Source organism: Furipterus horrens, unplaced genomic scaffold (genome assembly GCF_987537825.1).
Source record: "Furipterus horrens unplaced genomic scaffold, mFurHor1.1.pri manual_scaffold_17, whole genome shotgun sequence".
In the NCBI taxonomy this organism is placed as follows: Eukaryota; Metazoa; Chordata; class Mammalia; order Chiroptera; family Furipteridae; genus Furipterus; species Furipterus horrens.
In genome coordinates, this window is record NW_028327187.1 from 43,956,373 (window position 1) to 43,978,627 (window position 22,255).

Genomic DNA, 22,255 nt, shown 5'->3' on the forward strand with positions numbered 1-22,255 from the left:
CATGTATTTACTTTCACTTCTATTTCCCTTGGTTTTGGCTAAAGTGACAGCCACCCAGTTTGTTTCATGTTATTTACATAGGCAGTGGACTAGGTGGTGAATCTTTCCTACCCAATAAATACACTGTTTGTTACAGATGCTATGCAATTCTGCCAAGATCCGGCCTTCAGAGCTGAAGGGTTTGTTCCTCAGGGGCTGGGCTGACTGTGAGCTGACAGCTTTCAGCTATAAGCACTCTTTGGGAGTTGTGTCTTTGGAAGAGAGTGACCTGGCCTAAGGTCACACATTTTTCCTGGGGGCAGTGGAATTGTCGACATCTGGTCCCCTCACTTCAACTTGGTACAATTCTGAAGGGACATCCTAGATTCGAAGTTCATGGGAGTCAGCTAAGTGCGGTACTGATTTTGTTGTTTACACCTCTTAACTGTCTTTCCCCTTGTGTTGTAGCTTTTGAGTGCATGCTGGATTAATCAGGAGGGATGATACTTTGTGGTGTTTTTGCCTTTGTGACTTTATTTTACAGAATTTAATTTAACTTTCAAAGAAAATGAAGTAAAATGGTATATTTTCCCCTCTCAAGGTACACATTTGGAATAAGCCCTTATCATAACTACATCACAGCCCAACTTCTCCCTCTGCCCAATCCCACTACTTTCCCTCTCCTCATGCATATGGGTCCCAAGATCACTTCCCAATAAACATTTCATACACTTATCCCCATCTCAGAATTTACGTCCTGGGGAACCCAACTTATCCCTTAGATCTATTTATGTTTACAGATATGCTATAGGTCACGTAATATTTGAGAATGACTATGATGCCACCTACTTATATTGGCACTGCCTATAAAAATACCTTTTTCTAAAATATTCAGCTCTGTAAGTGATGTGTTAACATATGTTTAGTGAGAATGTACAGCTGTAACAGGGCAGAGTAGCCATCCCCAAATTCCTCACAGCCTATGGTTTGGGGATGGGGGAGGAGATAGTACAGCCTTTAAGGTACTTTGCATATCTATGGCTGGTAGCTAGTTTCTTAGTTATGCAGATAGTTGTGGTCACTGCCTAGTGTCAGGGAGATGAGAGGAACTTCCATATTAGAGTGGCAGGGGAGAGCTCATGGGGGCTGAGCGAGATTTCTGTGGGTGGCCACAACCGGTCACCTGCCCATTGCATCACAGGCTGCTGTTAGGACTTAAACTAAAGGCAGCAGCCATTTGATGGGCTGGGCCATGCGGTTTGAAAGACTGAGGAGGGACCCCACCAGCCTGCCACAGGTCTGGTGTGCAAGAGAGACAGCTGTGATGTAGCAGCTCTGCAGTTTGTAGTGAAGCTGGTACATGGTGAGAGGGAAGAAGCAGCTATGCAGTTTGTAGGGATGATTCGGCCATGCAGCCAGGGATAGTAAGAAAGCAGGCATGCTGCTGTTTTGAGTGTGACTGCTTTAGCTGACTCCGAAGCCACCAAGGACTCCACCTTGCAGACTTGGACTCTCTCTCTGGATTCTTGGAACTTGGGACATGCAGAGAGGACTCTCTTAGGGATTGTGCCTTACTGAAGACCAGGGAATTGTAAGGCCCATTTTGGCAACAGGAAAAGGTAATACAAAGTCCACAGATATTGATGCTCAATATCTGTTGAATGTACAGTGGCCACTAACTAAGGATAAAATCCATCAATAAGATAGACATGGTCTTTTCTGTTCTTGCAGAGCTTGGAGTATGGTGGGAATAAGGCGGTAATGATACTTACAGCAAGGGCAGCATTTGGGCCATCCCATGTCCCTGCTCAGGTTAAGGAAGTTAGGATAACTTGGGAGTGCAGTTCTTCTGCTCATGCATAACCAGTAATGTTGTTCAAATATTGTTTTTGTCGTTTACACCTCTTGTCTTTCCTCTGCTGTTGTAGTCTTTGAGTACATACAGAATTAATCAGAAGAGTGACATTTTCTGGTTGTGTTGGTAAACTTATTTTAAAAGAAAATGAAGTAAAGTAGTATATTTTCCCCGCAAACTATGCAGGGAGAAAAACACATGACATATCAGCCAACATTTAATAAATATAATAAATTAACAGGAAGTATCACAAAAACGTGGAGTGGATAACATACAGGAACCAGGAATAAGACAATACTTTGCCACCACGCACAAAAAGTACCATTTGACAAAGGAGAAATTTTACAAGAAATAAAATAAGGCAGTCTGTTGCACATTTCTTAAACATATATAATAGTTCATCAAAATGATTTGTTAGACAGTAAATTCACCACATTTGCATTTATCACATGGAACTTTTAAAACATTTATAAAAGTTTGTAGATTTAACATTGAACTGCAAGATTTATATCCAAATGAGTATGTTTGTTTCATACCAAATTGCACAGAACTTACGAATAGCACACAATTTAAGGATAATTACTGTGTTGGGTACTATTAAGTATTACTACTTGATGAAATAAGAATTATTAACAAATATGCTATAAGCTATTATCATTCAATTTATTGCTAGTGCTTTTGAAAATTGTGGTTTATATTTTATTTCTTTGTAAAACATGTGCTATGAGCTTGCCCTGATAGTTAAGAAATCAGATGTTTCCAATTTTCTCTAATACAATACTTCAACTCTGAATATGTGGTCTTTTTAAGGACTGCTGGAGGATTTTCTTCAGTCCTTTTGATATCACCTACTCTGCCCTACAGGGTCCATGCAACATACATGGCATACATGCAGGACACCATCTGTATGTGCAGAACTCATGCTCAGTGCATGCTGTGTTTCTTCAGACATTTAAATTTCAATAAGAATTAGATAATCTCATTCAGTTTCATATAGTTGCTCGAACATGCAGTTTGACAGAGCTAACAGGCAGATAGGCTTTACTTTCATGTTATATTTGGGCATGCTCAAGCAATTGACTGACATTTGGCAGTGTTGCAAATCAAGTAGATACTGTATGAGTTTCCTCAAGTACAGCTGTTCTCCCACTGCCCCTCGTGGCAGACTGTTGGCTTTATCTATGCTGTGTGTTGGGGACATAGATCAGGGATTTTAGAAATTCAGATTCTGCCTTCATCAGTTTCAGGATGTTGAGAGGCACACTCTAAGGTGTGTAATTAATCATCAGGCATAAGAAATAGCATCATGAATTCTTCAGAAATTGATCCACAATTGTGTGAGATGGACACACATGGAAATACCGTTACTGGAAACACTTGTATACTCTGCACACAACGTAGATTTAATGGTCTGACTTTAGCAATAATTGAAAACCTTTCATGGTTCACAAGCTAGTAAAGTGGTGCTGAATTCTTAAGAGAGCAGTAGGACTATGAATGAAACAATGGCCAACACTGATTATAACACAACACTATATTTTAGCAAAGTTTTAAACTTCTGGTACATAATTGCAGTATAATGAAAAGCTTGCCACTTTCACAAATTAGCTGCAGCCTTTTCCTGCACTAGAGTTTGGAAGGATCTGAAAATTAGATAAATTTTCTTAAAAACCCATATGGAAACTCTGTATTTCTTTTATTCCTACAGTTCAGTAAAAGCTTTTTAATTACTTTTTTCACATTCTAAGGGCCTAATTCTGTAGTCCTTAATCAAGTAAAACTTTCAAAGTTTAGATCATCTATGCTTCCAATGCAAGTTTTACTCAAAAATGGACTACAAAATTAGGTCCTATAGACAGAGGTACCATAATTTTAAAAATATTTTAATAAGGCTCAAAATGTTAATTTCACTTTGTGTATAGCACACGAATTTCTAGGATCCTGAGATCAAAATCCAATTGATGTTAATTCTGGATTGGGAAAGAAATCTGGGATCACATTTCCCAGTTTAATTATTAAATTAGGTATTTACTAAGGACCAGAATGAAAACACTAATTTCAATTTGCTTGTCGTTATAATCAGAATTTGAACACTGTCCTTAAGAAGTGAAAAGCTATTAGTGGATATATGTTGTATCATCCTTCCACTTCTGTAGTCCGGGTTAATCAGCTGCTTATGTTAAAATACCACTATGTTTTGGGACAGACACTGCAGTAGAATACCAACATGACACTCTGACAATGTCAAATTGTGTCCCACATGTGATAATAAAGCTAAGTTCTGCCTTTGATTCACTAGTTATGTGATAGAGTAAAGGAAGGCAGAACCTATCTTACTGTGTTTATGTGTGTAGATGAGCACAGCACAGCAAGACTGTAAAGTATATATTTACTGTTAACCCGGAAAAAGATTCCACCAAAATTTTTTTTTTGGTGTGGTTGAAATATAACCACTGTCATATGCATCATTCTGGTCTCCTGCAAATGCCACCTGAGATGAACATTTCCTTATTCACAAAAGAATGAAAGAGAGAGAGAGAGACTGAAAGAGAAAAGGAGGGAGGGATGAAAGAAGGAAGGGAAAGAAAACAATCAACATTCTATGCATCAAAGAATCAAAATAAGTTATTCTCTATCTATTATAAACAGTAAATATAGAACTCTAAATCTCACTATTGTATGCATGATTGTAAAGTACAAGATTGCAAAGCTATATATAAAAACACTATTTTCAGACAGCAGTATTTACATTAGTTATGACCGACAGAAGAATTACAGAACATTTTCCTACATTTCTAGCTTTACTGTAGGAAAAGACTGTGCTGCACTTTCTTACACACTACTAATCCTTTCACTAACCACATTGGAGGGATTAACCGGTAGCTCCAAATTCTCAATTTGCATCTCTATCCCTGGTTCATTGTCATTAGCTTTCCTTTTCACTGGTTCATTGGTATGCTGGTACATATTAACATTGAGCTCTTTCCCAGACAATGCAGTGGCAGCAACTCTAGGGATTTGCCTGACAGGAGGCTTTTTTTCTGCCTTATAATTGCAGCGCAGATAGTTGGAGAAAGCCCTTCTGTAAACTTTGTTGAACAGCGTGTACACCAGAGGATTAATTCCTGAACACACATAGCCAATCCAAACAAACACATTCAGAAGCTTTTCCATGAGCTTTTGATTACAGGCCTTATCACAAAGAACCGACAGAATATTAGTAATAAAAAACGGGCACCACATGATCAGAAACACAAAGAAAACAATGCCAAGGACTTTAGATGCTTTCCGTTCATTGTTGATAGCTTGCATAGTCCCCCTAGGACGTTTGTCTTTCTTCTTTCTTCGGCGTGGGTTCAAATCTTGGTTAGGGTTTGCAGCGTTCTCTTCACTGGTCATATTCTTCTTGCAGCACTTCAGGAAGTCCAAGCTTATTTGCGGCGGTTCCTCGGTGTGGCCGTGCAGTAACATCAGAGCCTGCCTGCGAAGAACATAAATCGTCAGGCAGTAGGTAATCACCATGATCGTCAGCGGTATGAAGAAAGCTACGAAGGACCCAATAAGAACGAAATTTGGGTCATTCAGCACGCAGGTCGTGTTGTGGACGAACACTTTGTCTTCATCTCTCAGTCCAATCACTGGGATAGGAACTGACACACCTGAAGGAAGAACAACAGAAAAGGTAGGACACTGTTACAGCACATTGAAGGATTGAACAGATTTGGGCAACGGCATATATTCAATTGCATTTTGCTGAAGTAAACTTAGAGCTGATATTTGTTGACAGACTCACAGTATAAATTGATAGTCACATGAAAGAGTAGCCATATGATATCAGAAAATGAAAGCGTTTTTTTCATGTTAAGAATGCTTTCTCCCCAATTTCCTGTAGAAGGTTTGCAATGATCATTATTGAGATTAACTATTATAGATATGATTTGTGTAAGACTTGATTGTGCCTGTTCGTTTTATTTCCAGTTATTAAAACTGTCCTGGCTCATAGAAGGTACTCAAATATTTCTTGAATGAACGAAAACGTTTACATCTGTACTCAATGGCATTAAAAAAATCCAATAATTCCTTTTTAGCCTATCATCTTCCAAATGCAATAAAAAAATGATGTGTTTATCACTTATAGGAGTAATAATAGCGTATCAGGGTTGGGTTGGGCTTGCTTTGAGTTAACATGCATTTACACTACCCTCTTTCCTGAAGATAGGGGTCAAGAGGAGGAAAGTTTACGTGTAAGTCCTTTGGAGACAGGGCCTGGGTAATCTGGAGCTTTTAGAAATGGAGAGGACAGTGTGGCCCCGAATGTGCTACAGGGACTTGATGTGACTACTATGCGGAAGTATTGTATAAGCAGAAATTGAAAGGACTCTTGTTTTAGCAAGAGTTTTAATGAGACTCTGGGCATAGGCAACAGTGTTTTAAGGTCAAGAGACAGTGAAATGCAGTTGGAAGAGATGGCAGCCCTCCTATTTTTGTGTGAAATTTGAGCACTTTTGTTTTTTAAGAATACTGAGAAGTAGTATTCTAGGTAAGCACCTCCAATAATAAATAGGATCCCAAGCAGAAAGTGTGGGAGCAGAAGGCGATCTTGTGCCCAAGCATAAGTAAGAAAAATGGAAATTTTCAGAAATCACTATGGCACATCTTGTAGAGGTCCTGCACCAATAAGTAGGGATAACTTGCAAGTAAAATTCAAATCCTAATGTTAATTTATTCTCTCTTGTGTCCACAGGAAGTTTAAGCCTGGGAAAATTCAGATTTCAGTTTTAGGATTCTATCAGTGATTATTATTAGGAATCCTGGGCTGATGGACATCTACACTATAAACTGTGAGAACAGAAAAGTGCACTCTCAGAGATCGTTGCTAGCTTTTGAATACAGAGGAAACAAATCTGAAATGGAAAGTTCCAACAGTTCACCTTAATATACTTTCTCAGGTATAAAGTGACTGGATGATCAAGAGGGAAAAAGTGGTTAATATTTTTTCTGTGTGTGAGAGCTCGATGAGGATGTTTGAAAAGTGATATTTAAGCCTTCTTCTTCAGACAGTGAATTTCTAAAATGAGTGGCCTTATGCAAGAAAAAAAGAGACCAAGTGATGGTGTGAGAAGCAGCAATAGATGTGACAATACTACTCAGGGCAGTGGGCATCCCTACAATTCGAACCTAGGCATGCTATCCAAAAAAGTAAGAAAGGCTATAAAAACTAGGAGATACAAAAACCAGAAAGTATCCTCAGGTAATACAGTCCAAGATTCTGGTGAAGAAACCTTTAAGCCTGGATGGGAAGAGTGGCAAGTATCAGAAGGTAATTTTCACCAAGTTTATTTAAATGCTTGGAGGACTTTCAGTAGACTTTTGGGAATACAGAGCACAACAGAACCACACAGGTAAGAATGCTGCCAGCTTATGTCATTAGAACTTTTGATCAAAAGTCATAAATGTAAGGAAATCTCTAGAAAAGGTGTAGTGCAAGCCTGCCGGAAAGAAGCAGGTATTGACTTATTGAAAGGTTTTCGTGAAGGATTAGGCTAAAGGAAGTTTTCTGGAGGTAAGGAAGCTAATAAGGGATTAAGGAAAGAGGGAAGGTTTTCTTCAAAACAATTTAGTAGAGAAAAAGATTAGACAGAGAACCTACAGATTAAGAGAATTAAAAGACCTATCAAGCAAGTATAATATGTGAACCTCCTTGGGCTCTTGATGCAAACAAACTTTAAAAAATATTCATGACACAGCTGGAAATTCTGAGCAATGACTGGCCTTTTCATGATATTAAATAATTTTTGCTCATTCATTTTTAAGAGTGATGTTGACATTGTGATTATGTAGAAAAATAATTCTTATATTTTTAGATAAACCTGCTGAAATATTTGTGGATGTACTATTATATTGTTTGGAGTTTATTTCAAAATAATATGGATGGAGAAGTAGATGGAAGAATGGGTGAAACAAGATGGTCCATAAATTGATAAATTTTGGAGCTAGATGATGAATATATAGGTCTTATTATATACTAGGCAGGATACAAAAGAAATTGGACTTATCTTCTGGAGGGTGGGCCCCTTGTGGTATAGGCTTCCTTCACTAGGTGAATGTTCTAATAACCAATTTGTATCAGTGTACCAGCTGGCATTGTTGTGAGATGCTGCATTTGGCTCATGTGAATTTTTTTTGAAGACTCTTTTAATGTGTTTGCCTATTTCATGATGGGTGATTTATGAGTACACCTGTCTGCAATGCTCTGAGTGTTCAGGAGTTTTTTACCCCAAACAGCATGGCCCCCATTTCCCACCCTCCCTGTTCACCTGATCTTGTCCTGAGTGACTTTTTTTTTGTTTCTCTGGATGAAAAAAGTCCTCAAAGGGAAACGTTTTGCCAGTGTGGAAAGGTAAAACAAAAAAATGGCAGAAGCACTTAAAGGCATCAAAATTGACGAGTTCAAAATTGTTCTGAGCAGTGGGAAAAAAGTCTCGATTGGAGTAGTGCATCAGATGGAGAGTACTTTGAAGGTTACTGAAGTTTCAACATGTAAGAATAAATATACATTTTTTAATAATAAATTCTGGGTTTTGGGGTGACTCACCTTATAATTCTATCTACTTTTATACTCTTTGAAAGTCTCCATAACCATAGCTTAGTAAAATTTTTAAAATTGTAAAAAGAAAAAGAAAACATAGAGGTCCTTTGTGAAACTGACAGTGGAATCCCTATTAGACCTTAGATCAGAACAGTCTCTAAGACTTAGTGGCCACTGCTAATTTTGAAAATGATTACCTCCAGAACAAAACACTTGGACTGTTAAGTGGAAACACTCATCACTTTGATATAATTATAGGGAAGAAGTCCATTTTCTGAAAAAATGGTTATACTTTCTCAGGATCCTGTAACAAGACCAGAGGAGGAGTATAGGGGACCTTCTCCCTTTCTAATTTCCTCTTCCAGTGCCTGCCATCAATGTGGGAACTAGAGTCTGCAGAAATCCTGATGGAGTAGACATATCTACAATCAGGAAACAAGTGCTGGAGTGGAGACTCAACCCCCACAGGAAATGATGCACAATCTTCTAGGTATTCTTAGAGACACCTGAAGTCTCTGGAGAAAGCCTCACACACTGATGCTAAGATCAGTGGACATCAGCATTACTCAGAGCCCAGGTATGAAGTGGTGTGAACTTGCTTCTGTTAAAAGACTTATTCTTTTTCCTAAGGGATTCTAGGGCCTAAAAGTAGGCCTTGTCAAGGGACAACAAGAGAGAGTAGCAGAGTGATTCCAGATGAGCAGAAGCTTTTTTTTTTTTTTTTTTTTTATATTTGAGGCCAGTTTTATCCCCAACATCTATTTGTATAATTTTATGTACACTGAATAAAGAGTAACTCTAAAGTTGGTTTTTACTGAGTCTATCGTATGTGCCAGGCACTAAACCATGCACATTACTACATTACCGATGTAGAATTAATTATCTCAATTGGGTTAATACAGATATTATTTGGTAAAGTAGCTTAACTTCTTTACCAAATTTATACTATTGTAAGTTTTTGTTTTTAGAAACCATGAATGCAGTCAACAAAACAAGAAGAAACTCAAGTTCTTTGAGAATATCTGGAAATTATAAATAATAGCAACCACTAAAGTAGCATGAATAACAATATATATTGCATAAATTATCTTATTCAATACTTTAAAAATTAAAGATATTTGTCAGCAGTTCTCAAAGTGTGGTTCAAGGACCCTGAGGGTCTCTGAGACTTTTCGAGAGTTTGCTAGGTTTCTCTTCTCCAACTATTTGTTTTTAAAACTGCATTTTCTTTATAAACTTCAGCCCAAACAACATATCACAATAGGTTGAATGTAGATGCATGTATGAGAATCCAATTGTCTTTCCATAAAACTAAACATTAAAGAGATTTTCAAAACTGTAAAATAATGCCTGATTTCTTTCTTATTTTTTGGGGAAAATATAGTTAGTTTTTATAAAAATATGGCATTTATGTTAACATTAAACAGCCTTATTCTTGTTATTTAAAATGAGACAATTCATAAACATTTTAAATATTTATTAGTTTTACTTTGTAATATAATAAGTATCAACAGATATAAGCCATGTAAACAAAAACTTCTTGTGGTCTCCAATTATTTTGATAGTACTATAAAGGGGCCCTGACACCAAAGAGTTTGAGAACTGATATTCTATGTTAATGGATGAAGTTATTTTAGCCTTAGAGAGTTAAGTTCAGCAAATGTATTAAGTCTTTCCCAGTATTTTAAATTTTTCAACCAATAGAAATTCAGGTGACATTATAATGTCAGGTAAATATAAACACATCAGTAATAGCAACAAAATACTTTGCATGCATTATCTCATTCATTCTCATAAAAATTCAGAAAGACACATATTATTGGGTGAAGTTAACTTCAGAAAAGTTAAGTAAGTTTAGCAAGTATAATGGAGCAATCTTTGATAATTTAAAACCTTTGATTTGGCCAAGGAGAAAAAGTAAAAAGTGAACTACCATAAAAAATACTTGGTACAAATAACAATTGCACTGATAATATATTTTACTGTGTACTTCTTGTTACAAATTAAGTCAATTATTTTATAATTATTATATACTTTCAAATATTATTCAATCCAGATAAAACATATAAAGAAAGAATTAAGTAAAATCACTTAATCTTTCTGAAATTAACTACAATAAGTCTATATAATCTTTAGAATTTTAGAAACAACAAAACTAAGTTATATTTCACGTTCTGTTGAAAGTATCAGGTGCTATTTTAACCAATAAACAGTCAACTATTTTGCATGCATTATCTCATCAAAAGCACTGAGAAGTGATTATTATTTATTAAGATTACTTAAACTAAGAGTAAAAAATATCTTCAATAAATATATATGGCCTTAGCATTTTATAAATATTGAATTCAGTAACATAGTTATAGTCAAGTTTTTATTGACAATATTATGTGTTACTATGACTATTATGAAGACTAATGTTACTACTACTATTACTACTATCATTTACTGAGTGCTTACTGACTCTGAAACTGTATCAGTATTACATACTTTACATGAATTATCTCATTCCAGACTCATTAAAGCCATAAAATAACTCAGTTAGGTGATTTTATTGCAAATAATGCAAGTTCAGAGAATGTATAATGATGTTCATGTTATTTCTTATAGCCTTGAATTCAAGCAACACAGATCAGTTCTCTTTAAACAATAATGTAATAATACCATATGCCAATGATTCTTAGATGCTCATTCCTTTCAGATTTTAACACCTTTGAAAGTGTGATACTTCTTACAACTGATAGTGTCTTAAAATCACTGATGGACAGACAACAGTTGTTATATAGTTGACATTGTCAGTACATGTATGAGCCTGGTTTGAATAAGCGCTTCTTACCATCTCCCGGCAAGATGCCCAAATTACCAGGAGTAACATATGCAAGATGAGTATCAACAGCACATAATCAGTAGGTAAAATAATTCAGTGTGAACAAAAAATTGTAACAGGCAAAGAGAGAGAATGTTCTGAAGAAAGCATTCTCAATGGGATCAAATGCCACAGAGGGGTCTAGTGTTTGAACATTTTCTCTGTCTTTGAAAACAATGAGGTTACTGGTGATTATGGGGAGAACAATTACAATGGAATAGTGAAGACAGTATGGATTGCCAACAGATGAATAATAAATGATATGAAAAAGGAGAGATTATAGATTAAATTTCCTGGAACAGATTGGCAAACATCAAAATGAAAACATGCTGTAAGGGAATTATTACTAAACTGCAGGGTATCTCAGAGGTATTTATCTGCATGAAGAATTTTTTCAAGGACACCTAAGAGGACCACACAATGTCAAGCTGACATGGTGGTCTCTTGCCTCATGGTATAGTAAGTGAAGCCCTTGAACATGGGAGTTGACAGCAGAAGATGAAGGAGCTGTTTTCAGAGAACAGAGAAGACAAAACAAACACAAGCAGTGCTGCTCCTACGTTCGCAGGTAATGAACTATTACTGATTAGGGAAAAAAGCATCAGTATGGTATTAGTGCAGTGAGAATTTTAAGAAATTCATTCAGGTTCAGAGTCAGCTCTGAACTTTAAGGGTTATTTTTAGCTTAGGAATAGTGTAACAGCATAGAAGTTGCATTTTTTAATATGACCTTTTCTCCTTTAATTCCTTTGATTCAAACTGGACTCATCCAGTGCCCTGACCCACCTGCCTCCTTCTCCCTTGCAAGTTTATGCTTTTAATCACCAAGCCCTCAGGATGATGAGGCTCAGATCAGCATCAAATAATCTTAGGAACAAAGCCTCAGGTCTATGGACCTGAGAGACAGTTTCCATCAAACTAGAGATAACATCTAGACATCAGTTTTGTTTCAGCTCCAGACCCAGAAAAGCAGTGAGACCAGAAGCAGCAATGCCATGGCTGACACCAGGGCCAGAGGCACTAATCACCTACCCCTTCCCTAGTGAGGGCTGATCAATGAGACCATGCCCCTGACCACGACCCTAACTCCCTTAGTCACCATGATTAATAATTTTCCCCTGAATAACCCATCCCCTGGAAGTCATCAAGGAGCCAGATCTTTGAGCATTGTTAGCTCAGTTGTCCCTGGACATGGGCCACTTCCCAAAAATAAACCCTTACTTTCTTTGCTGCAAGCTCCTGTTCGTGTCTTAATTGGGCTTCCATAAAGCAGTCAGGCAAACGGGCCCCTTTAGCCCAGTAACAATAGTAAGAACATAGGCATGTTTAAATAAAAAATAGTAATTGCAAAACAGTGGTAAGAGATCTTAAATGAATTTGAGGGAAGTTGAACTAAAAGAGAGAGCTTGTAAACAGGAAAGCATGAGCAGACAGTCAATGAACTAATGAGAGGAAGTTCAGAGTCAGCATTGAACTTCAAGGTTCTTTTTAGCTTTAGGAATATGTTTTGCAACATATTATTGGAAAAGAATTTGCAGAGAAGCAGGTGGAAGAGGTCCTAGTATTCAACTACAATATACCTGAGCACATGAGGAAGTGAAATTTGAAGTAGCAATGAAATATGACCACAATTAACACTGAAAGGTAGCAGAATATGCCACCCCAAAATATACATTTTTGGCACAAGGATTAAGAAATGGCAGACACAAGAGAGGCTCTGAAAATAGAGAAGTTAGCATTTTGTAGGGGAAATTTGCATTTATAAAGGAAATCTCTATTTGTAAATGTCTCCCTCTCAGTCCCAGGAAAAGAAGGATTACTCTTAAAACTGCATAACAAACCTTACCCTTATTTACTGTGATTTTCCTTGTAACCTTTTATAATTGACAGCTTCTAACCCAATATCTTTGTTTTCAGCTGAAGACAGTGTTTAAGATGGTGGCTTGCACCATCTGGGGCATTTACTCAGTTTTTCTGTATATCTCCCATGTATATTTAAAGCATACATGTTATTAAAATTCTGTTTGTATTTTTCTTGTTAATCTTTTATTACAGAGGGTCTACACTAGGAACTCAGAAAGGTAGAAAGAAAAACAATTTTTTTTCTTCTACACTACTCACAAGCTAGTGAAGTCTGAGGACATTAAAGATTATATTTAATGTGCAAGAATGTGCATATACATTAAAGCTGAGAGCCAGTAGAATGGAAGAATTCTAAGATACAAAAAAGAAAAGTTACAGATGATGACTGAAAGGAACCAAAAGTTCTGCCTTTTAGAATACTGATTTTAAGCTGGTTACTAAGAAAGAAAGATGCAGAAACTTTGGACCCTCCCCCGTTTCCTGACTAAGAGATTTCAGTGGAAAGCCTGGCTCCAAAAGAGAAATCTTAACACAGTCACCTAAACCTAATGTGAATTAAGTATGGTAGATAGGAAGGATCAAACAGGGCCTGGTAATTAGATCACCCATTACCGCCTCCCCTCCTTCTCCTTTGTCCAAAATGATATATATACCCAATTTTACCTCACAGTGTTTGGGATTTTCATGCTTATGTGAATTCCACATGCCCATGTATTAAAATTTGATATTTCCTGTTAATCTCTTTGTTTCATTATTAGCCCAGCTAGAGAGGAACTAGAAGGTGGGAGGGAAAATATTAATTTTTTAGCTTCCACATGAATATAAGACCCTGAAGAGGCAAAGTCAGAAACAGCTGGAAGAATTACATTAGGACAAAAAAACGGCTATTATGAAAAAAATGGTTGTTGCTTTCTATTAGAGGAGATAGTAGTATGAGTGAGTGACAGAAATTACCAGGGGCCTATATGAAAAGGTGATAGAAGGATAAATAGTAGTGAGAAGCGTTAGGTGGTAAAAGAACAGAATTATTACCTGGATGAAGAAAATTATTTAAATATATATTTGTTTTTAAAGTAACTTTTACATAGTATGAGATCGAGATCAAGGTTAATGTTTTTCATATCAATGCATACATAGGTCTCAGAACATTCGTTGAAGAAACTATTTTACATCTTTAATTATTTTGGCACATTTTTTGATATTCAGTTGTGTATGTGTTTTTTCTAAACTATTTTTGAAAAATTGCATTCATTCCTTTATTCCTTTGCCAGCAACAATTCTGTTGCCTACTTTAGCTTTATAGTCTTAAAGTCAGATCGTGTAAGTGCTCTTACTTTAGTTTTCTTTTTCAAAATTATTTTCACTATCCTCAGTGTTTTGTATTTGCATGTAAATTTTGGGATCGCCATGTCAGTTTTTGCAAGAAATGGATAATATTATGTTATGGAATATCTTTCCATTTAATTAGTCTGCCTTAATTCTTCTATACAATGCCTTGAAGTTTGTAGTGTAGAGTATTTTCACATATTTCCAATTGTATTTAGTGTATGTAAATAAAATTTATTTTTGTATGGTACATTAACGTGATATTGTATTACCTTGATGAATTTAGTTACTGATATTAGTAAAGTTTTTTTTTTGCAAGTTACTTAAGAGTTCCCACATAGATGATATCCTCAAGTATAAAAGTTTAAACTTTTTCCTGCTTTTATTATCTTTATTTATATTTGCCTTACATAACTGGCTATGAACTAGAGTGAATCAAAATGAAAGAAGTAAGAAGTTGAAATTACTTTTTATGTATCCAAGTAATTAAATCAATATTTTAACATTTTTCAAAAAATGAAATGAGATTTACATGGTATCATTGGTGAATTCTGTTAAACATTTAAGAGAGAAATATTATAAAATTTACACAAATGATTTCAGATCATTGAAAATGAGGAAACATCTTTAACTAACTTCATGAGGCCAGCATAACTGATATGAAAACCTGAGAAGGATCTTATCAGACAGGACATACATAGAATAATATCATTAATGTACATAGATGCAGAATTCCTTAGTAATATATTAGCAACGTTTAAATCCATATATAAACTCTGCCCCAATCCTTGACTGATCTTTAAACTACATAGGCAGAGAAGAAAATATTGTAGGAACACTAAAAAAAAAAAAAAAAAAAAAAAAGTAGCTGGAAGCCAAGGAAACTGAGCAGAAGCTTTAGATGCTCCATATTGCAAGGAGATATTTTAGTTTGAGTCCAGAAAGATAACTGCCTACTAGAAGATAGAACAATACTTATTTATTAGAGAAAACAAAGTATGAGTATCACAATATGTAACAATACCCATTTTTAAATAAAAAGTCATTGGCTATCCAAAGAAACAGAGAAATGAGAACTGAATCAGAAACAAAGAGAAGTCAATATAAATAAACTGTATTGGTCACAAGTGTTGGATTTAAAAGATCAGATCTCAGATATTAGAAGTTCTCATTACAACAAAATAAAAAAACTTTATAACTATATATGGTGATAGTTGTTAACTAGACTTCTTGTGGTGATCATTTCACAATACATACAAATATGTAGTTACTATGTTGCACACCTAAAACTAATATAATGTTATATATCAGTTATAGCTCAATAAAAATAAATTTTAAAAAGACCAGATATCAAAGCAGGTATTTTAATTGTTCAATGAACTAGATAAAAATGTGGCATTAATTACTGGCATGATAATAATATGAAAAGAAATGGCAACTACAAAAATACCAAGTGGAAAGTATAAGGTTTATAAAACCCTATAACCAAACCCACCCCAACAAGAATCAATGCATGGCAAAATTTAATATTTCAAAGGCCAGAAGAACCAGAGAGCAGAAAACAAAAGGGAAAAAATTAACAAAGTCTGAGACTTAGGAGATGATATCAAGTGGCCCATATATGTGTAACTGGGGTCCCAGACAGAGAGGAAGTCAGCACAAAGAGAGATTGAAGAAATCGCTGCCAGTGCTTTCTCAAATTGGTGAAAAACTTTAACCCACATTTTAATGAAGCTGAACAAACTCTCAGTACGATAGATAAAATAAAGTCATACTTGAAAATCATAGATTGCTAAAGTTAATAGTAAAAAAATTAGAAAGAGCCATGAGAAAAGACATAATTATACAAAGAAACAATAACATCAGCTGACTTAGAAAATATGAAAGCCAGAACATGTGAAAATGTGAAATTCAAAAGGTTGAAAGAAAATAACTATCAACCAATAATTGTATATCCAGGCAAAATATCCCTCAAAATTGAAGAGGAAATAAAAACATCTTCAGATAACAACAACAACAAAAATAAATCAGGAAGAATTATTAGTAGCAGACCAGCACTATGAGAAATGTTAAAGCAAGTTCTTCTGGTCGAAAGAAAATGACATGAGCTAGAAATTCAAATAAGCGAGAAACAACGAAGGACAGAAGAAATAATGAAGAAAAAGTAAGTACATGGTTAAATACCTTCTAAGGCCATATGGCCCATGGCCTTGCTGCAAACAATATAACAACCAGTCAGCAACTAGTGGAGCTTAATAGTTGGTGTGGTTAAAAGGAAACAACAGCAAAGAGAGCCTTGTCATTGATATCCAGGCTGATTGAGGGTGTACCAAACCTGTGCTTCCCTCCAGAATAACAGAAGAGACTAAACATGCAAGGGGAAGAATAGACATGACTAAAATAATCCAATCAATTACTAAATAAATTAAAAGCAAATAATAATAACAATCCCTGGATGGGGGTCAGCTTCCAAAAACTGCTAAAATATATTATCTATAATGTCTACTTTTCAACAAAAAAATTATAAGACCTGCAAAACCCACCAAACAAACAGAGCATGATCCATCCATTGGTATAAAAGCAATCTAAAAAATACTTGTGAGAGCAAAAAGTAGTCAGATTAAGAAATATTTGAAAATAGCTATTATAAATATATATAAGGGATTAAAGGAAACTATAATAAAGAAAATGAAGATATGATGACAATGTAGTATCAAATAGGGAATATCAATAGAAATAGAAATTATTTAAAAAATTAGCAAATGGATATTCTGGAGTTCAAAAGTACAATAACTCAAATAAAACAAAATTACTTGAGGGTCTCAACAGTATATTTAGACTGGCAGAAGAAAGACTTGTGAACTTCAAGATATATTGATAAAAAGTATACAAGCCAAAGAACCAATAGAAAAAATGAAGAAAAATAAATAGAATCTCAGAGAACTGTGGGACACTATTAAGTACACTGTAACCAATATAATGGAAATACCAGATGGAGAGAAGAGAAAAAGAGAGGAAGAGAGGGTGGGGTGGGGAGAGACAGGGGAAGAGAGAGAGGGGGGGGAGAGAGAGAGAGAGAGAGAGAGAGAGAGAGAGAGAGAGAGAGAGAGAGAGAGAGAGAGAGAGAATGAAGAAATATTTAAGACTTTTGGCCAAGATGGAGGTGTAGACAGACATGCTGCATCACCCTCCACAACTAAGAAGGAATACAACTACCTCAAAACTAGAAACAACCATAAATTTCAGAAAATCAAAGTGCATGAAAGCCCAAAGTGCATGGAAGCCCAGCAAACAAAAATATAAAGAAGAAATACTCATCCAGACAGGTAGGAGGGGTGGAGCTGGGGCGGAGAGGACACAGTGTGGTGATGGCAGCAGCGGTGGCAGCAGTGGCAGGCCAGCAGAAAGCGCAGTCACACATTTAAAAAAGTCAGGAGGGACACCTGGGGAGCATTCCCAGCTCCTCACTGGACCTAGCAGCTCACAGTCCCAGCACCAGAGAAAATCAAGCCTCATTGCTTCTGACTGTGCAGACCAGTGGGGGTTGGGGTGGAGGCAGAGATTGCCAGTCTCAGCAGAGTCTGCTTGTTAAAGGGTCCCCACAGTCCTAGAACATCCGTAGACCCACCCACTCGGAATGACGGCTAGGGCAGCAACTAGAGGAGTGCCAGTCTGGTGCAGAGGTGGGAGAGGTGCCTGGAAAAGGGGCGAGTGCTGGGCAGGCGGCATTGTTCCCTCTCAGACTCCTCCCCCACATACAGTGCCACAACGTGATGAAACAGGTCGCTCGGTACTGACGAATCCCTAAGGCTCCATCCCTTACAATGTAACAGGAGCGACAGCTCTACCTGGGATGCAGAGGCAAACAAACACAGGAGCCTGTCAGAATGAGGAGACAGAGAAGTATGGCTCAAAAGGGGGAACAGATCAAGGTTCCAGTGGGAGAACTAATTGATGAGGAGATAGTCAACCTAACAGATGAGGAGATAGACAACCTAACAGAGGCAGAATTCAAAACACTGGTGAGAAAGATACAGGCTTGACAGATATTCTTGAGTATGGCAAATGCATAAGAGAAGTGAAGGCTATTCTAAGTGAAACAAAGGAAAATCCACACAGAACCAATGGTGAAGGGAAGGAAGCTAGGGTTCAAATCAATGATTTGGAACATAAGGAAGAAAAAAACTGTCAACCAGTGTGGAATGAGGAAGCAAGAATTGAAAAAAATGAGGGAAACTTCCCAAATTTTGTGAAGGAGAAGGACATACAAGTCCAGGAAGCATGGAGGGTCCCAAGCGAGCTGAGCCCAGGGGTATCATGATTGAGATGCCAAAGGTGAAAGATAAAGACAGAGTCCTGGGGGCAGCAAGAAAGAAGTCGAGAGTTGCCTACAGGGGGGTGCCTATATGACTATCAGCTGATTTCTCAGAGGACACTGCAGGCAGGAAGGGACTGGCAAGCAGTATTCAATGTGATGAAAGGCAACCTACAACCAAGACTACTCTATCCAGCAAAGCTATCATTTGGAATGGAAGGGCAAATGAAGTTCTTCCCAGACAAGGTGAAGCTAAAGGAGTTCATCATCACCAAGCCATTATTATATGAAATGTCAAAGGGCCTTACTAAGAAAAAGAAGATCAAAACTATGAACACTAAAATGACAACAAACTCACAACTAAGCAAACCAGAATAGGAACAGAATCATAGGTATGGGGATCATTTGGAGTGTTATCAGCTGGGAGGGGGGAGGGGGGAGAAATGGGGAAATGGTGGAGGGATTAAGAAGCATAATCGGTTGGTACTAAATAGACAGGGGGAAGTTAAGTATAATATAGGAAAGGGTGAAGCCAAAGAACTTATATTCATGATCCATGGACATGACCTAAGGAGGGTGGGATTGCTGGAGGGAAGAGGGGTACTGGGCAGAGGAGAGGAAAGGGAAAAAAATTGGAACTACTGTAACAACATAAACAATAGAGTATACTTTAAAAAAAAAGAAATAATGGCTGAAAACATCCTAAATGTATTGAATATGCATTATCTATACATGTAGGAAATTCAATCAATTCCATGTTAGATCAATGCAAAGCAATCCACAAAAAGACACATCTTAGTCAAAATGCTAAAAGCCAGAACAAGAAGATAATTTTGAAAGTAGCAAAGAGAAAAATGACTCATGTATACAATGGAACCATAATTACATAAACACCTTATTTGTAATTAAAAACAATGGAGAGGGGAAGGTAGTGAGGTAACATTCAAAATAGGTGAAGAAGAAAAATGTCATTGCAACAGCTGATATTAAGTAAATTTATGTTTCAAAAAATTAAAGCTAAATAAAGTCATTCCCCACAAGAATTTGGTCCAGAAGACATGTCTTAAAATAAATACTAAAGGAGTTTCTTCAAGCTGAAAGCAAGTGATGCCAGTTGCTACTAATATAAATATACACAAAATACAAGGAACATCTGTAATGGTTATTTTAAAATTATAAAAACATAAGTGCACCATGGTTGGTGTGGCTCAGTGGATTGAGGACTGGCCTGCTAACCAATGGGTCACCAGTTCAATTCCCAGTCAAGGCACATGCCTGGGCCCCCGGTTGGGGGCACGTGAGAGGCAACCACAGATTGACGTTTCTCTCCCTCTGTTTCTCCCTTCCCCTCTCTCTTAAAATAAATACATAAAATCTTTAAAACTATATATAAATGCAAATATTTTTTTCTTAACTGATTTAAAAATGTATAAATATATACATAGTGTATTGACTATATGTCATATAGAAATGTAACATATTGTCAGTGACAGCACAAAGGAGGTAGGTGGCAACAACAATATACTGGTCAAAAGAAATCATCTAGATAGTAACTTATATTCACATGAAAAAAATGAAAGTATCTAAAATGTTAAGAAGGTTAATAAAACAAATACTATATATTTAAACGTTTTCCTATCTTAGATTCTTTAAAAGATATAAAATTATATAAAGTAATAATTACAATATATAATTGTGTTTCTAAATTTATTGGTATACTATTGTATGTATAACAATAATATCACAGAAGGGGGAAAGGAAATGAGTAAAGTGTTTGGTTTCTTGTGCTTGCTCCCCTGTGTGTCAGAGAAAGAGAACTCTGTTGGAAAGGGAGTGTACTCAGAGAACAGGCCTGTGAGCAAGGTAGAAACTACAAACTTGAGCTATAGCACCACCTTCTGGAAAAACAAGAGAAGTTTCTAGTAGCCAGCCTCCTAAGTTTTAAGAACCAGAGAAGACATAAATGCTTCAGAACTCTGTCAAAAGAGGAAGCAAAAAGAGTAAAGCAGATTTACCCACATAAGGCAGAGAAAAACCCCAGATAACAGCAATACCACAGGACAGAACATTGCATCTGAAGGCAACTAGCAAAGTTTTATGAAGGCGTCTGCTATGTCAAATGCAAAACCAGTAATGTTCAACTATAAAAAAAATAAAGAAAAATTAAGGAAATATACCATCATTAAAAGAAAAAAGAGTTCTTTCATAACCAATTCAAAGGCAAGTGATTTTGTGATCTAGAATTCAAAATAACTATTTTGAACAAATTCAATCAGTTACAAGAAAACTCAAGATGGCAATTTAACAAAACCTTGAAAAATATGATAAAAATGAGATATTAATAACAAGAAATCATAAAAAAACAAGACTTCTAGAATTGAAGAACTTAAGGAATGAAGTGAAAAATGCATTAGAGAGCATCTACAGTATAGTAAAGCAATGAAAGACAAAATAAGTTAGAGAATAGAAATTTTGAAATAAACCAGTTAGAGAAGAACAAATAAAAAAACAACTAAATAAAATAAAAGAAAGAATATGTGATCTATGGGATTCTACCGAAAGGACAAATATTAGAATAATTGGGCTTCCAGAAGAGAGGGAGAATAAAATATATTTTCAAAAATAATAACTAAGACCTTCCCAATTCTGGAGAGAGAACTGGTTTGTTGTGGTGAAAGAATTGGATATCCAAGTTTATCAAGCTAGTAGATCATCTTCAAGCTAAACGAACATCTTCAAGACATATTATAGTGAAGCTATCAAAATTCAAGGATAAAGAAAGAACGCTAAAAATAGCCAGATAAAAAAAGAGTGTAACCTACAAAGGACCACTCCTCCTGTTAGGCAATCAGCATTTTTCTCAGTAGAAATCTTCCGTGCCAGGGTAGAGAAGAAAGACATTCAAAGTATTGAAAGAAAAAAATACCAGCTAATCATGTTCTATATAGCAAATTTATCCATTATATGAAAAAAGGACTTCCTTAGACAAACAAAAGCTGAAGGAGGTTATTATCACTAGACCAACCTTGCAAAAAATGCTGAAAGGAGTTGTTCAAGCAGAAATGAAAAGATGCTAAAAATCAGTGATAGAAAACGTATGAAAGCATAGAAACACTGGTAAAGATAAACACACAAGCAGACTTAGAGAATGCTAAATAAGGTGGTGGGTTAACAATTTGACTATCACATTAAGGTCAAATCAAGAGAGAATTAAAAATAAGTATAACTATTATAATGTGCTATATTATAATGTGCTAGCAAACACACAATAAAACAAAGGTAAGTAATGACTTTCAAAATGTAAAAGTGGGAGTAAAAGAGTATAGCATTTGTAGATGATCAAAATTAAGTTGCTCTCAGCTTAAAATGGACTGTTTTATCTATGAGATGTCTTATATAAGCTTCATTGTAACCACAAAACAGAATCCTAGTGCAAATGCAGAAACAATAAATAAAGGGAAAAAC

At 36.1% G+C, this 22,255-nt stretch overlaps 1 protein-coding gene across 1 annotated transcript in view; it reads right to left on the reverse strand.

Annotated features, from left to right (window-relative positions):
- Nucleotides 1-4,642: 4,642 nt before the first annotated feature.
- The window catches only part of HTR2C (5-hydroxytryptamine receptor 2C), a 173,448-nt gene continuing 155,835 nt past the window's right edge, over nt 4,643-22,255 (reverse strand). Inside the window, exon 4 of the mRNA XM_090264792.1 lies at nt 4,643-5,493. Within this exon, the coding sequence (XP_090120918.1) occupies nt 4,667-5,493 (827 nt within the window). The 3' untranslated portion in view covers nt 4,643-4,666. The remainder of the gene's footprint in view (nt 5,494-22,255) is intronic.